Source organism: Abrus precatorius, unplaced genomic scaffold, assembly GCF_003935025.1.
Source record: "Abrus precatorius isolate BTA unplaced genomic scaffold, Abrus_2018 Scaffold5, whole genome shotgun sequence".
Taxonomy (NCBI): Eukaryota; Viridiplantae; Streptophyta; class Magnoliopsida; order Fabales; family Fabaceae; genus Abrus; species Abrus precatorius.
In genome coordinates this window covers 14,379,922-14,397,492 of record NW_020874395.1, presented here as the reverse complement: position 1 = coordinate 14,397,492, position 17,571 = coordinate 14,379,922, and the positions used below count along the sequence as shown (strand labels likewise).

The 17,571-nt window shown below is 26.5% G+C and overlaps 1 protein-coding gene across 1 annotated transcript; it reads left to right on the top strand.

Moving 5' to 3' along the window:
- The first annotated feature begins 15,192 nt into the window (after positions 1-15,192).
- LOC113866745 (NDR1/HIN1-like protein 10) lies at positions 15,193-15,819 on the top strand. Its single transcript, XM_027501547.1, has one exon. The coding sequence runs from the start codon at positions 15,193-15,195 to the stop codon at positions 15,817-15,819; it is 627 nt and encodes a 208-aa protein (XP_027357348.1).
- The last annotated feature ends 1,752 nt before the right edge of the window (positions 15,820-17,571 follow it).

Genomic DNA, 17,571 nt, shown 5'->3' with positions numbered 1-17,571 from the left:
TGTACACAATTTTTCCATTACTTGAATTTGCTTTGTTATATATTAACTTTACATGGATATATATAAATCTAAAATAAATACAAATCCTTGTGTTTTGTATCACTTTGGTTTGCTCATTTTACGTGTGTTATTTCAATTTATTGTTGAATTTGTTAAGTATTAAAACGTTCCACGTCAGTTACTAATTAATATACTTAGAATACTTTTTTTATAAAGTTTTAAAATTGTTTTTTTATGAGTTAGTTTAAGAACTAAGTTAAAATTTAATGAATTTTATTAATCTCGTCATTTAACACAGAGGTTAAGCACTCAAAAATAGTTTTTTTATTGAAAAATATTAAAAATTTAAGTGTGATGATACTTTGTTTAAAATAAATTTTTACTACTATTATTAAAAATTGGTGTTAATACTTTTTTTAATTTAGTATCTGAATTTTTTTTTATGTATATACATTTTAAAAATATATCTAAGACATAAAGGAACAATTTTTAATTCGTCCCAAATCTGTAGAAAGAGCATTTTAGTTTCATGAATGTGAATTCACACACATGCCGATTATATAAAATTTGACATATCTTACTCAAACAAAAATTAAACTTGACCAATCGACCAATCTTACTCTCTAAAGTCAAAATCTCAACAAGGCTTGTGTGAAATTAATGAATGGTTTTCAAAGCTGTAGGAACATTTGATGTTGACGTGATTGAGTTTTGAAGTAAAAAATGGAATGATAAATTTCTTTGCATTTGGAAAATTTATGTGAAACTTATTGTTTGGAATTGATATTGACTCATTCACTTATCATTCATCTTCTTCTTTTCCCAAATGAATTCCTTTTGATTTGATAAGAGTATAACTTATATATTATCGGTGCAAATTAATGTTTTTACACTGTCACTACAAAAAATGCGATATTTTTGGTGTTATATAACGTCGGGTTAGAAAGAAGTGTAGGTTAAGCAATTGTTGCAAATAAAAAAAAAAAAGATTTTCAAGCAGTTTATTTAATTTTATCATCAATTTTTAAAATGTTATGGAACTCAAGTCCATTTTGTAATGACTTGTAGTAAACTTGAACGACAATGCATACAAATAGCAAAATAAAAAATAAAATAAAATTATATAACTTTTGAAAGGTATTTGTACTTTTTTATTTTCATACTCTTATTTTTTCTTTTTTCTTTTACTAATCTCTTTCACTTTTTAGGTTTTTTATTCTTATATTTTGAATTTCATTTAAGAATTTATTTTTTGCCCTTAAATGTTGTTTTTTATTTAGTTTCTACTTTGTTTACGTCTTTTGCATGTTATTTTTTGTGAATTAGTGAGGGTTATCTCTCTTGTATAACTTTTTATTTTTTTCATTGATAGCTTTCTATTTGTTCATTTTTGAAGAAATTATTGTGAATTAATTAATTTTGAAAAAATCTAAATTCATTTTACATGTTAATTTATTGTCATTAGCTAGATTAATGTAATTTTATTTTTGTAATTATTTGTTATTATCTCTATGATTATTAAAAGATAATTTAAAATATTATCATATATAAATATTAGGATTAAATTCCTACATATACATGTAAATTATAATGTAATAATACAATACAATACAATTCAAATTTTAAGTTAATATTAAATACTTTGATTCTGATATTTTTTTTTTTTCACAATTCCTAACACCTAAACTCTAGTCATCTTTATTGCAACACTCAAATTCTAGTAGTCATTTTTATTAACCATCAATCCTTCTTGATTGTTATGTGCCTTGCTATAAATGTCATTTTGTTTGTTGGGACATCATGTGTCAATTATAACTCTTCATTCGTCAAACTATAGTTATTTGAGTGATTGTTTTTTCAAATTTTAATATGTTTTCATTTAAAATATAAGTATTTCTCACCATAGATGACTATGAGTCTCTCTTGCCATAATTGATAAAAAAAATTAATTTTTTTTTAATATCTCATGCTCATGTATGTCTCAACCTTTCTTCTTTTATTTTCTATTCCACTTTATCTTATACACATCACATTATAGTTGCTAATGGTTCATGAACTCTCGTTTTTTATTGTTGTAATATTCAACTCACTATATCTTTTTTATTAAAAAAATGTTCTTCATATTCTTAAGCTTACTAATATTATCTCTATTCATAAACTCATGTGTAGTAATATTTTTTCATCTCATTAATTTTTTTAGGATCTTGTCTCAAGAAGATTATTGGATTTGTTATGAAACAAGGAAAGTTATATTACTTTTCGTCAGTAAAAATTGAAGTATAAGACAATTTTGGAAGAGGGGAAGTCAATCTTTTTTACCAATCTTTTTTTGAAGATGACTCTTTTTAAATTTGGCTTTAATATAAACATTTAAATAATCTACTGTTTAGTTTGCTTAAGAGTATGTTTCTTTTTTTTATTTTTCAAATAATCAATTGTGTTTTTCAATATAATATATGTCACTTGATAATTACTCTATCACTTTTTAAAATATTTTTTAAAAAATAATGCACCTTCTAATCTTATCCATTTTGATGTAAACCTACTTCTTTTATTAATGTTTCTTGTGCTAATTTTTTAATTTAAAAATTTTATTTAATATTTAGCATAAATATAATAAAAATGTGTTGTATTATCAATTGCTAAAAATTTAAAATATATAAAATATTTAAGAAAAACACTAAATAAAATAAAATAAAATATTTATTTTACATTAAATATTTTACATATTTTTAGTTTTATAAATTTATATAAATCAATGATATATGATATTTTTGTTATACTTTTTTATTACTGAAAATTTTTTGAGAGAAAAGAATTAATTCAAAAAATTAAAAATGATAAATAAAAACATAAGTTCAACTTTCTAACTCAAGAGGACTTTTTATTACTTTTACAAAAATTAAAAATTTTATTTTAAATTAATAAATAAAAACCTATTTCATAATTAATGTGAATAAATATTTTACACATGTTTATATATATATATATATATATTTAAATCTATTTAAAAAAAATACTAAAACTCTTTAAAATATGAAGATATTAGAGTAACTATCTAGCAAAAATTTTATTATTAAAAATATAATAACATTTTCTCTCAAAACCTATAATATATTATAATAAAATTAATAAAAAATGTATTATTAATTTTTATTTTTCCATACAACTTATTATTAACTTTTAAACACTTATTAGGAGAATTTCTAATATTTTATACTCTATCTCCAGAAACAAACTATGGTCACCTTGTTACTTGTTATTTAGGCCTTTGAAGAGTTCTTTACTCGGCTACAAAAGTCAATGCCCCTCTCCTTTTGCATTTGCACATGGCAAGGAAATCTCCCAGAAAAGCTCAATCAACATACCACACACCTAAGCCATCAACTCTTTACCCCTTACAAAGATTAATGTTACACCATAGTTTTTCATAATAAATCACCAACACTTTCTCCTATCACTACTAGAAAAGTGCTTAATACAGAGCTAAGTATGGAAGGTCTACGAGTAGTAGTTTCAATCCCCCAATTGTGCAATGTCGTCGCTTGTGCAATTTCAATCCCCCAATTATGCAATATGAGTAGTTTCAATCCCCCACAATTTTTTCATTTTACTTTTATGGTTCGGATTAATAACTGAACTGATGAATCATATTCTAGCTTTGCTGAGTCATATTGCCACATCATAATCCAAGAAATTCCTTGAGATGCAATAAAAGAAATAAATTTATATTGTTCTGAAATTTTTACTTTCTCTGAGAAGATCTGAAAGGCTTTTTGTGCTTTTTCTGGAAGTATTTCTTGAACTGGCCCAAAATTGTGGAACCAAGCAAAAAACCATTTTGGAAAATGTAATGAAATTCCCTTCCGGAACCAAATGAACCAGGAATGAGTATCTGGTATTAAGAAAAGAAACTTTTCCCAAGCTCTGATATAATCAAAATAATTATATTGTATTGGCTGGTAATTTATAGTAAATATGCGATAACAATACAAATGTTGTCCCTAATCTTTTGGAGTCAATATTTGACAGATTTTGAATTTTGAAAAGATTATTTCTTGTTGTTCATTCTTTTTGTGAGTTAGTTCTATGGATTTTGAGTCAATAAGAATTAACTCATAGAACTCCCTTTTTTGTTCAGAAGAAGTTGGAACCACATGACAATTTGGCGGAAATACTCTTCTGGCTATTTCTGTTCGGTTTAATTTAAACCATTCTGGCTCTATTTCCATTATGGGTAATCCATATGGTTTTTCATAATATTCTGGAATTTTGTCAGTCTTTTCAATGGGCTTTTGGTATATCTGATCGGCCCACTGAGGGAGTTTTCTGGTCTGATTTGCGGATGGTTGATTTTGTATAGTTTGAGTAGGTTTGGTTAAGACAGTAAATTTATTTGGTGATGGGGACTGAATAGGTTTTACTATGGTTTGTAGAACTTGTAAACTGGTCATTGGTTTTTTTCCTTTGTCTTTGACTGGGGTTTTTGGTAATTCTGGTTCGTCTTTCTTTGGTATAGCATAATCTGAGCTATTCATTTTTGACATTTTTCCTGTAGAAATTCTCTTGTCAAATAATCTGGTAAGAAATTCTTTTCTCCTTTAATATGTTGTATATCGAAATCAAAATTAGATAATAATGCTTGCCATCTAGCAAAAATATGTTTAGAAACAAGATTTTGGACATCTTTTTGTAATACAGATGGTGCAGCTTTACAATCCGTTCTTACCAAAAATTTTTTGTTGAATAAATCATCTTGAAATTTTTGAATGCATAAAACAATGCTCAAAATTTCTTTTTTTACAGTAGAATATTTTTGTTGTGCAGGATGCCATATTCCTGAATAATATCTTATAACCTGTTCTATACTGGATTCTGGTAGTTTTTGTTTAAGAATCCCTCCATATCCTAACTCTGATGCATCTGTTTCTATAATCAGAAAGGCTGAAGGATCCGGTATTCCTAAACAAGGAAGACTTTTAACTAATAACTTTACCTGTTGAACAACTTTTGTCATCTCTTCATCCCATGGCTGAGGATTTTTCCTAAGTCTTTTGTATAAAGGGGCACATATTGTTCTAATATTTGGTAAAAAGTCTGCTACATAATTTAAACATCCTAAAAATCGTTGTAATTGTAAGTTTTATCTTTTATCTGTTCTGGAAATTTGTCTGCAAATTCTATAGATCTCTGTATCGGCATTATTGTCCCTTGATAAATATTAAATCCTAAAAACCTAATTTTATCTTGAAAAATTTTTATTTTCTTGGCTGAAACACATAATCCATTTTGTTTAATTAATTCTATAAATTTATTTAAATGTTGTATGTGCTGATTGATTCCTTTTGAGAAAATTAACACATAATCCAGATATACTATTGAAAAATCCATATAAGGATAAAATATATTATTCATAATTTCTTGAAATTCACTGGGAGCGTTTTTTAAACCTTGCGGCATGACGTTCCATTCATAATGACCAAAGGGAACTACAAAAGTTGTTTTATATCTATCTTGTTGTGCTACAGATATTTGGTAATAACCTGATTTCATATCAAATTTTGAAAATATATTAGCATTAATTAATCTTTTTATTAAATCTTGTTTATTAGGTATAGGATACCTAATCCATTTTAATACTTTATTGAGAGGTTTATAATTTATTACAAGTCTTGGTGCTCCTCTTTCTTGTTCTGAAGCTTTATTTACATAAAACCCAGTACAACTCCAAGGGGACTTTGAGGGCCTGATTAATCCTTTTTCTAGATATTCTTGTAATTCTTGTTTGCAGAATTCTAATTGTTCTTTATTCATTTGTATTGGTCTAACTTTTGTGGGTATATTTGTTTCAACAAAACCTTCTTCATATGGTAATTCTACCTCATGTTTTTTTTCTATGATGAAAAGCTATTGGATTTAAACTACAGATTTCTTTTCTAATTTTCTCTTCTAAATTTTTTATAATTTTTATAATTTTTCCATTTTTTAATTGTTCTTCGATTTTCTTATATTCTATTTCTTTATTTATAAACTTAATTTGTCTTTGCTTTCTTTCTATTTGATTTAGTCTAATTATTGATGCTTCTTGAACTAAGTTCAATTCTCTAATTTTTGGTGGTTGTAAAAATTCAAACTTAATTTCTCTATCTGGTATTACTTTACTAATAATTCCTGTATTGTTTATTTCACATGGATAAAGTAAGGTTAGAAAAGGAGTTCCTAAAATTACTTTGTTTCCTATGTTTTTTACTAATATAAAAGAGGTAGTAAAACATATCTTATTCTTACATATTTTTCCTTTTGAAAGTTTATAATTTATGTGTAATTTATTTCCTCCAGCAGCTGATAGCTGTTCTGTGGTTTTTTCATAATATTTTGTAGGTATTACTCCTTCTTGTATGCAATTTACATCTGCACCTGAATCTATTAATGCTATTAGGTTAAATTTTTCTTGTCCTATGATTAATGTAATTTCACACCACCATTTATGTGAAGTTATTAATGTTAATAGCTCTAAATTAAATATATCTGGTTCATCTTTTTCTCCTGATGTTCCTACTTGATTTTCTTGAGATCTTAAAATTTCCTTTCCTTCTAGAGATAATAACCTAATTTCTAAATCTTTTTGATACTCTTTTAATTCTTTTATCTCTGTTTTTAAATTTACAATTTCTTTTTGTAAATCTTTTATAGTTGTATGTTGACTCGGTGTTCTAAATCTGTTTAGTACTTCAGTCATCTCTATAGGTTTTATTTCTATTTCTTTTGGTTCTTCTCTAGTGACAAATTCATTAAGTTTTTTAATAAATTCTGTTTTTAAAGGTCCTTCTTCTAATCCTTCTATTATAGTTATTAAAGTTTGGGTTTGATCTTTGGTTATGGTATTTAGCTGTGGAGTTTTGCAATCATTACAATTACATAAACCTGGTCCTAAACAGAACTCTTGTTCTTCCTCAGACTCTTCTGAAGTATCATCTAATTGATAAATTTCATTTTCTTGCATATTTTCAAATTCTTGATCTGAAAACTCTGGTTCAGGTTCAGAATTTATTAAAACTGAAAATAAGACCTGTTTCATCTCTTCATTTTCTATAGAGTTAATCTTCTTTTCAACTCTGCATTTATCAGCTCGATGTCCAAATTTTCCACATTTCCAACAATTTCCTTTAAACTGATTATTATTGTTATTTTGTTGTTTTGGAGGGGTTTTCTTATATGGTTTTTTGTAATTATCATTCTTTTTTCTATATTGTTTTTGATAATTAGAAGGATTTTGATCCCTCTTTCTTTTGTTGGCTTTCTTAATTCTTCTGCTAGGAGCCTGTATAGGTTCTATTCCATACTGAATACAAAAACTTCCTAATTCTGCTTTTCCTATTATTTCTTGTTTTTGTATTTGTTTTTGTAATTTTATATCTCCACATATTTTTATTCCTGTATCTATTGTAAAACCATGTAATTGTCCTATTGTCAAAGTTTTATAATCTATATGCTCTCCTAATCTAGCTTTTATATTTTCTACTACCTTTATTGCAAATAATGAAGGAAGTCCAAAAATGAATTTTTCTTTCCAATATGATTCTCCTGCATCTTCTAACATCATGACTTTTGACATAAACATATCTTTATACCACTCATAGTCAATCATAGTTGGACATCTAAGTTTATGTAACTGTTCCCTTACTCTTTCCCTAAATACTATAGGATCTCCTGTAAAATGTAATAATATTGTATATATTAACGTTACAACAGCATCTTGTTCATTATTTTCTTGTTTAACATGTCCTAAAATGAACTCTTTATCTGCAAGAGTTATATAGTTATCCCACCACCCCCTTAATTGTCCAATAAAACCTTGTATAATTGCTTCAGCTGTTACTCTATCAGAAGCATTTTTCATTTTGTAAGCGGTGGCCACCATGGCCATTTGTTGTGTAATATCGAAAATTTGTTGTTCAGAGGCACCATCGATATTCCATTCTACGATGTCATTTCCTCCATAAGAGTTTTGAACAAAGTGTGGCCTATTTTCTAGGGCAACATCTGGTAGAGATGGTCTTTTATAATAATGTTTTATTTTTGGATGTTCATAGATTTTATTGACTTCTAAGGTATTTATTGTTTGTTTTTCTAGACTTAATCTAGCTATTTTTGCCTTTATTTCTTCTATGTCTAACTCAAAACTAGACTTTTTCCCTAATTCTTTTATGGCTTGGGCCGACATGGTGGTAATCGAATATATTGGTTTGTCTAAATAATGTAATTTTTTAGTACTATTGTTATTACTAGAGTTTTCTTTATTATTTTCTATTCTAGTTAATTGATTAGTTATTAAATTAATTATTGTATTAGAATAGTTTAGCTGTTGATGTATTTTGTTTATATCCTTTTTACTTATTGGATCATTATCTTCTTTAGTTTTTTTATATGGACTAGCTTCTACTTCTTCATTTTCTACTTGTATTTTTATTTGTTCTAAAGGAGGATACTCAGCTTCTATTATTTTCCCTGTGGTTGTTTTCCATATATTAGTAGTTTTTTGTAAGGGGCTTATTTCCTTATTAAATGGATAATCTATATTATTTTTTATGCAATATTTTTCAATCCATGGGAAAAAATAAGTATTTATTTGTATTTGTTCTAGGTATTTGTAGAATTTTTCTCTGATTTTTATTCTTTGTTGTTGGTTAAATGTTTCAAATAACCAGGTTTTTCTATCTATATTATGCTGTGCATCTATATCTTCCTTAATCCAGTTTTTATCTATTATGAACTTTTCAATTTTTTCTATTGTATTTAGGACTTGGGAAGGTGTTGGACTATAATTAGTTTCGGAGTGTTGATCATAAACTGGGATAGATATTCCAGGTTTAGTTATGTTGTCTAATTTAGTTAAGTCTATGTCTACTGTTGATCCACTAATAGAATGTCTAGAAGGTTCTCTAATATGGATGGTTGTGTTATTCGTATTGAACTAGATCTATTCATTCTTAATCTAAACCTTTCTGGTTCTTCTATTATATCTCTAATTTCTGTATGTTCTTGTTTTTTAAAAGAGGGTTCATCTAAAACCCACTCTTCTGGTATGGTTAATTGGTCGTGTCTTAGCCTTTTAGGAACTTGTACCAAACTTCTATTTAAATTAGCTTGAATTATAACGGTTTCATTTTTGTTTATCTGTCTATTTGCCCTGTAATCATAATTTATCTTTGTAACTTTATAACAGACTCTATAAATCACATGAAATGGATCAAAAGAGTCATCCACTATATCTTTTGGTATTTTTGTAAATATTTTGATGGCTTTGGATGTCTTGTTATTATCTAAAGACATGGCGAAGTTTGGATAACAATTAAAGAAAGCAGGCCCATCGTGAAGGTTGCTTTCTAGGGCCGCAATTATTGAATCTCTGGTTCTAATCAATTTCATGTCTCTTAATAATACAAGTATAAGGAGATCAACACCCAACTTGTAGTTTGGTTTTACAGCTAATTGTATTAACCCTATATGAATAAACTTAAAGCCTTCATTTTTATGTTTTTGTAATAAATCATCTTTTAATAATTGTATTTCTGAATTTCCTATTGTTCCAGGGTAGGAATATTTTATTTTATGTATTTGCTCTCTATTGTTATTTAGAGACCAAAATGATCTCTGTTGATAAACTTCTTTATCTTTTATGACTGGTATAAACCAGTCTTGTAGAGATTGTTCTATATCATCTATAGTTACTTGTTATGGGGTAGATGAGGATGCTAACGAAGAAGGTGAACTTTCATCCTCTGTTCTCATTACTCTTGGTATTATTTCTCTATTTCTACCTAGAGCTAGATTACTCATTGTTCTTAATAAGTTTGCCATTTTGAATCCTTAAGGTTACGGGAACACCCAGGCTTACCAACGGTTTCACTGCCCACACTTAGGATTTACTACCGGGAACACCCTCCAGGCTTACCAACGTATAAACAACTCGCGTTGCTACCCATTTAGATTCTAAATAACAGACTTATGGTTGAACAAATAATAACTTTACTCAAGATATGACATAAAAATAATAACAGTGATAATGAAAACATAAATGATTTTAACCTCTTGAAAGCACTTTTAACATTTCCTTTAAATCTTCAATTTCTGATAATATAATCATTCGAACATTTCTATTTCACCCCCATTTTCGTAAATCTTTTCTCATTTTATGTAAGAGAGTTTTGATATTAGTAGTATGGTATATTTCTGTATTTCCTTCATCATCTATGTAAATAGGCATGAAGAATAATGTTCAAATAAATAATAATTCCTCTCTCCCCCCTCCTGAACTCAGAACCCGTTTAGGCTCTGATACCAGTTTTGGTTGGATCGATACAGTTCTGATTTTAAAATAATAAACATGATGAAAAAATAATAAAAATGATGAAAATATGGTAATGTATTCAAAATTTGATAAAAGATAAAACTTACAATATTGTAATATCACAGATCTTGTAGGCTATCTCAAGGAAACATCAATATTCTTCAAGAATGATTTCTATCAGAGGATTCTCTATGGGGTGGTTTTTGCTCGTGCTTTCAAATGAAGCTGAGCTTACAATTTATAGGAGAAGTTTTTACTATGCTACCTTTAATTGTCGTTCTTTCATTTTCTTTTCTTTCTTCTTTATATCAAGTCTGTCTCTAAATAATTGTCCTTTGAACTTTGTCTTCTTTCTTCTTTTGCTTTCTCCTTTTTCTTTTATGTCGAATCTGTTTCTTCTTTTTCTTTATGTCGAGTCTGTCTCTAAATAATTGTCCTTTGAACTTTTGTCTTCTTTCTTCTTTTGTTTTCTTGTTACTGTAGAGAGATTCCATAGCAATCATCTTCATTGTCGAAGTAACTATAGTCATCATCTTCTACTGGATTAAGACTCCTCCTGTCTTTTTCAGAGGCTATACTTGTGACTTCTGGTGATATGGTTTCGATTATCTTCTTGAATTCATCTTCTGAACTGGCCGCACTTAGACTGGTTAAAAATCTTGCTTTTTGCTGAAGAAATTTTTGATTTTGTTTCTCTTTCAGAGTTTCTTGAGTCAATTTGGGACTTTGAACATTATTTTGTATCCATTGATTAATTTTTGTGGTTTCTAAAAGATTAAGATCAAAATTAATCATATATATATATATATATATAAATCCTTGTGTTTTGTATCATTTCAATATATTGTTGAATTTGTTTAGTATTTTTCACGTTAACTACTGATATATTAGAATATTTATATAAAGTTTTAAAATTATTTTTTTAGTTAGTTTAAGAACCAAGTTAAAATTTAACGAACTTTATTAATCTCATCATTTAAGATTGAGTTTAAGCACTCAAAAATAACATTTTTTTATTGAAAAAATATATTTATTATATTAAAGTTATAAAAATGTGATAAATAATGTTTTAAATAAATTTTTATTATTATTAGATGTTTAAATTAAAATATTTAGAGTTGGTGTTAATATTTTTTTAATACAGTATCAGAATATTCTTTTTGATATAAGTGTATCCTTTTTAAAAATATATCTAAAACATAAAACAAATTCTTTTTATTTGTCCCAAAAGTTGTAGAAAGAGCATTTTAGTTTCATGAATGTGAATTCACACACACGCCGATTATATAGAATTTGACATTTGGCCACATACCAAACCAAAAACTAATCTTCACCGATCGACCAATCTTACTCTCAAGAGTCTAAATCTCAACAAAACATACCCAATATATATATATAGGGTACACTATCAATTTAATAAAAAATTAATATAGTTTTTAAAATAATTGTTATAAAATCATTAATTAATTATATAACAATTTATAACTACATAATAAGATAAAAAAAATTCATATTCTATTATTATATTCTAAATAAATTCACTTTATAATTAAGTATTGTTCCACTTTGATTGACAAGACTAGAGACCGCCTCATGATAAGGATCACGACATGCATATGGTTAAAATTACTTTTTTAAATCACGTTAAAATATATTAAAAATTATTATAAAAGTTCTAATAATGCTTTTTTAATAAAAATTATTTATTTTTAATTCCTTATCTTATATTTAAGGAACGTAAAATATGAGATTTTTTCTAAATATCTAAAAAATATAATGTTAGGATGTTAAATTCCCATTTTTATATGGATATTTGAAAATATGTTTTTATAAGAAATTATTATTTACAGAAATTTTTGAATTGATTTTTTAAAATATTCTTATGGAGGGATGGGAATTTAAAATTTTCATGATAGAAATGTTCTTAATAATATAAAAAATGTATAATATCCTTCATAGTTCTTAATTAAACCTAATTTATGTTATGTTTTCATTTTTGTCATTATTCAAAATCTTTATTACTAATTCTTTATTGTAATAAAAAATTATTTGCAGTCGCTGTTATAGAAATTTTATAATTCTCACTAATCCTAAATTACTATGTGATTAGATGCATTAAATATTTTGATTTTAAAAGCTAGCAATAGCACTCCGTGTATTGAAAAGAGGAGAACGACAACACGAAGAAAGAAAGAAAGAAGATGATACACACTCACAATATCTTCTTTTCTTATTAATAAATAGATTAACTTGAATAGCCCCTTTTATTGATATATTATATATAAATATAAACAAATGCTCAACAGCTCAATTTGGACATCTGAACACCTAATTTCTGGGAAACTTCATAGGCAATGATCTGTGAATCCATGGATTTATTTATAAACCAGGCGGGTATTAATTTTTAAAAAGAAAACATTAATATTGTTAATTAAGAAATAATATCATATCAAATCCAAGGTAAAAACATTCTCAAAAAAATGTATATCACTAACAAAAATATTTTAATATAGTAAATACATTATTAACATCTGCAGAAAATATGATTCTCACGAACTTAATTTCAAGAACGTAATATTAAAAAAATTCTACGTACCAAAATGTCTCTCATCGGTACTAAAGAAATGTAAAATTGGAATGTGACAAGTGCCCTCAAATTTTATGCTCTTAACTGCCATGCAAGCAAAAATTAAAAATCAGTTTGTATGAAAGAAAAATGATACCAATAATATGTAATATGAAGAGTTCTTCAATCTTCATTACTCAGCTTCAAAACTCAAAAGTCAACGTCTCTACCTTTTCTAAGTGAAAGGAAATGACCAAGAGAATCTCAACCAACACACCATATATACACCAAAACATAACCAATTACTATCAATCCCTACAAATACCCATCAACATGTCACACATCAACCCCGAGACCTTCTCCTACCAATCATCTTAGACACTATCCATCACAGTGTACTATAGGGACATCACAGCAATTGCATGGTACAAAGATAATGACTTTGCATGGGTTAACTTAACACCCTTTGACCAAGGTCAAAAAAATACAAGCTTCCTTCAAGCAGTGTTTAATGGGCAAAGTGTGATTAAGCTCAAAGCTAAACAACTTGGTGAGTATAAAAATTATAACTTATTTTAAGTTGATAAATTAAAAGGTAGAAAATATATATTTAAAACGTAAAAACACAATTGAGCTATAAAAGAGAAACCACACAAATATGGGTCAAGATATTTGTTCATTCCATAGAATATTGACATACAACTACAAGAAAAATGTTAGCAAAAAATTCTTTAACTCATTTTTAGTTATTAATTATAATTTATTGAAACTATTTCAAAAAATTCTTCAACTCATAATTACAATGTCATTCAACGAAAAATTAGGCCGAGCCATCTTCCTCTCACGACTCAAGCCATGACTAGTATATGATATCGAGGAATGGTTTTCAAAGTTAAAGGAACATTCGATGTCGACATTTATTGCTTTCGAAAGTCAAAAATTAAGTATTTAATTTCTTTACAATTGGGATTTTTATATGAAACTTAGGGCAATATAGATTCATTTACAAATCTACAAATCTTTTTATTTTGATGAATTCATTTCAATTTTATAATTAACTATTGCTCCACTTTTGTCATTAAGTCTTAGAAGTACAGATATGTGTTAAAGGGGAATGTTTACAAGGCCTAACATTCACCACATTGGATACATAATTTTAGAGAATGGCCAAACACAATATCATCATAAACTGTCAACCCTCTACCCCAAATAACAAAGTAAATATTTTATGACCAAAGACAACTGAAATGTTTTAAAATATTTTTGGAAAACTTTTTAATTAAGGATTTTAAGAAAATATTTCTAAGGGGATGAAAATCTAAAGTTCTTATAAAGGTAAATTTTTTTATAAGACAAAAATATAATTATATTTCTCAATGTTTTAAAACTTAATTAATCCTAGTTTGTGTCATCTCTTTATCTTCTTATTATATTTTCGATATCTCTATCGGTAACCCCTTTATCTTATTATTCATTAAGTCAACTTAGGTGACATGTCTTATAATATCATTATTTCTTTTACACATTCATACGTGCATACATTTTTTTTTAATTATAAGTGTCTTGTATTACCATTTTATTTTAAGCTTTAATTTAATTTTTAAATTTTTTATATATGCATAAAATTATTTAGTAATGTGAATAAAATTTATTAATTATTAAAAAATTAGAAGGATATTTAGAAAATGGTAATTTTGGAAGAAGTATTAATATTTAAAAAAAAAAATTTAAACTAACACATGAAATAAAAATATTCTAAAAATATGTTGTATAATATTCTCAAAAATATTTTAGAAACACTATATTTTTAACATCTTCAATAAATATGATTTCCCAAAAACATAATTTATAAAGACTAAAAATTAAATATAATGCCCACATATTTGATAATCTAAACGGTCATACGAGCGAAAATTGAACATCAATTTGTAAGAAAATAAGTGAATGAACACGAAATGATAAGAATAAATTTAATATATACTCCTCAAATATACTGTTTTAGACTTTTATCTCCTTAGCCAAATTAAGGGCATTTTGTTACTTGTTGATTAATCATGCCTTTGAAGAATTATTCAATCTTCATTACTCGGTTTCAAAACTCAAAAGTCAATGTCTCTTTGTACATTGTATAGTGCAAGGAAATCACCAAGAAAATCTCAAGCAAAACACCATACACCAAAACCATTAACTTCCCTTATAAATACACATCAACCACCAAGAGCTTCATCTACCAATCATCACATACACTATATATCTGTCACAAATCACCATCACCATGTCTTGCAAAGCCAGATGCAACTTCTGCTGCATTTGCTGCATCTCCAGCACAATCTATGCCATTATTTTCATCTTGGTACTTTTCTCCATCATCTTTTGGATAGTGATCTCACCCTCAAATGTGACGTTCGGTGTAACTGAGGCCTCCCTCACACAATTCAACCTCACAAGCAACAACACCTTATATTACAACTTCAAAGTCAACATCACAGTGATAAATCCCAACAACAACGTCATAGTGTACTATAGGGGTATCAAAGCAATTGCATGGTACAAAGATAATGACTTTGCATGGGTGAACTTAACACCCTTTGACCAAGGTCACAAGAATACAAGCTTCCTTCAAGCTGTGTTTAATGGGCAAAGTGTGATTAAGCTCAAAGATAAACAACTTGGTCAGTATAAAGAAGAGACAAATGTTGGGATTTACAGTGACTTAGCTGTGGATTTGGATCTTAGAATCAGAGCTAAGTTAGGAAGGTTTAAGAGTAGTCGTTTCAATCCACCAATTGTGCAGTGTCGTCGCTTGAGAGTTCCTTTGATTTCCAATGGAAAATCAACACCTACTTTCAATGTCACCCAATGCAGCACTGGTTCTTTCTTTGTAGATCGTGATGCATCATGATCATATTGATATAAAGTGCTGTGTATACGTATAATTAGGATAAGGCTATATGCACATAATAAAGTTCAACTATTTCGTGTAATGTACTAAAAATGAAATAATTAATGCCCTCATGTTATTTATCACTTTGATTAATTTCTCGTGTTTTCAAAATTTTGTAATTTTTTTATTTGAGTCATTCATAATGTATTTTTTTATTATTTTTTTTGTAATTTTTGTTTCTCATTTAGTCATTCTAAATATCTTAAAATTTTTGTTTGATCCTCTTAAAATAAAAAATTATGATATTTAAGGAGATCAATAAAAAATAGGACTATTTTATAAAAATAATCATGAGAAATTCATTAAAAATATAAAAATGAAAGACAATATAAGAAATCATAAATTTTTAAAATACTAAAAGTTTAATGCAGTCTAATAAAAAAAAAAGTATGATATTAGATATTCTAAAATATAAAAAGCATAGTTGAATTATAGAAGAAAATTCACACACATAAGGAGGGATGTCCTTCCCATAGAATTTTGACATATAATTAAAATGTCACTAACCAGGCCAACCAATCTTTCTCTCTCGTCTAAACCATGACAAATGTGACATCAATGAATGGTTTTTAAATCCAAAACTCAAAAATTAGATATTTAATTTCTTTATAATTGGAATTTTTACATGAAAAATTGTGATGTTGATCCGTGTAAAATCATTTTATTTTTATGATATTTTTTAATACTTTTTTTTAATCAAATTAAATATATTTTCTAGATAAATTCAATTTTAAGAATAGTATAGTTTTTTTTTTAATACTCAGCGGGCTATACTCTAAGAGAAACATAATTAAAACACAATCTTAATAAAAAAAAATAATTCATAAGTATCCTCATTTGATGTTAAATTTGACTCACCATATCCATAGAAATTATGTTTTTATAAAATCAAATAATTTGTGTATATGTTAAAATTTATTATTATTTATAAATTGAACTTCTCAGTTTTGAACCAAAATATTTTTATAAATCATTCTCATCTTCGTTAGGACACTTGGTTTTTTTTTTTATATTATTAAATGTTTAATTTTATATTTTACTTATACTTTTTATTCTTTCCAAAGTATTTCCTACATTTAATCTCAATTTTAATTTAATTTAAATATTGATATATTGTCAAACTGAAAATATTTATCTTTTCTAGATAAATTAAATATTAATAAAAATTGAATCTTTTTTAATGAGTATTTAAAAAATATTCTGGATTAATTTTAATTCATCATAATTTAAATTAAATTATGATGCATCATATTAATAAAAATTACGTGGCTTAATTTTAATAATTTCTTCTATAATTTTAAATTTATTCTTATTTAATATAGTAATATAAAATAATTCTCATTAATAATAAAAACATCAATTATCAATTTCAATAATTTTTTAAAATATTATCCAGCATTGTATTGAATGCAAAGTTCAATGCGTCACTCAGACTTAACTTCAAGAAGTTGAGTGGATAATTTACATGAGAGGTTTGGATAGTTTACAAGAGACCATTAAATCAAATAACTATCATTGTTGTACCTGAAAAACCCCAAAACTGCACGAGTCCAATTTTATGACTAAATTCTAGTCATTAATTTTTCACACCACCTTTTTGGAAATTAAATTTTGAGAGCGGCTTTCGATATTTATTTTTTAATAATAGTTAATACCTTCAAGAATTTTATTTTCAACAAATACAAAAAGAAAAAAAAAAAAAAAAACAAA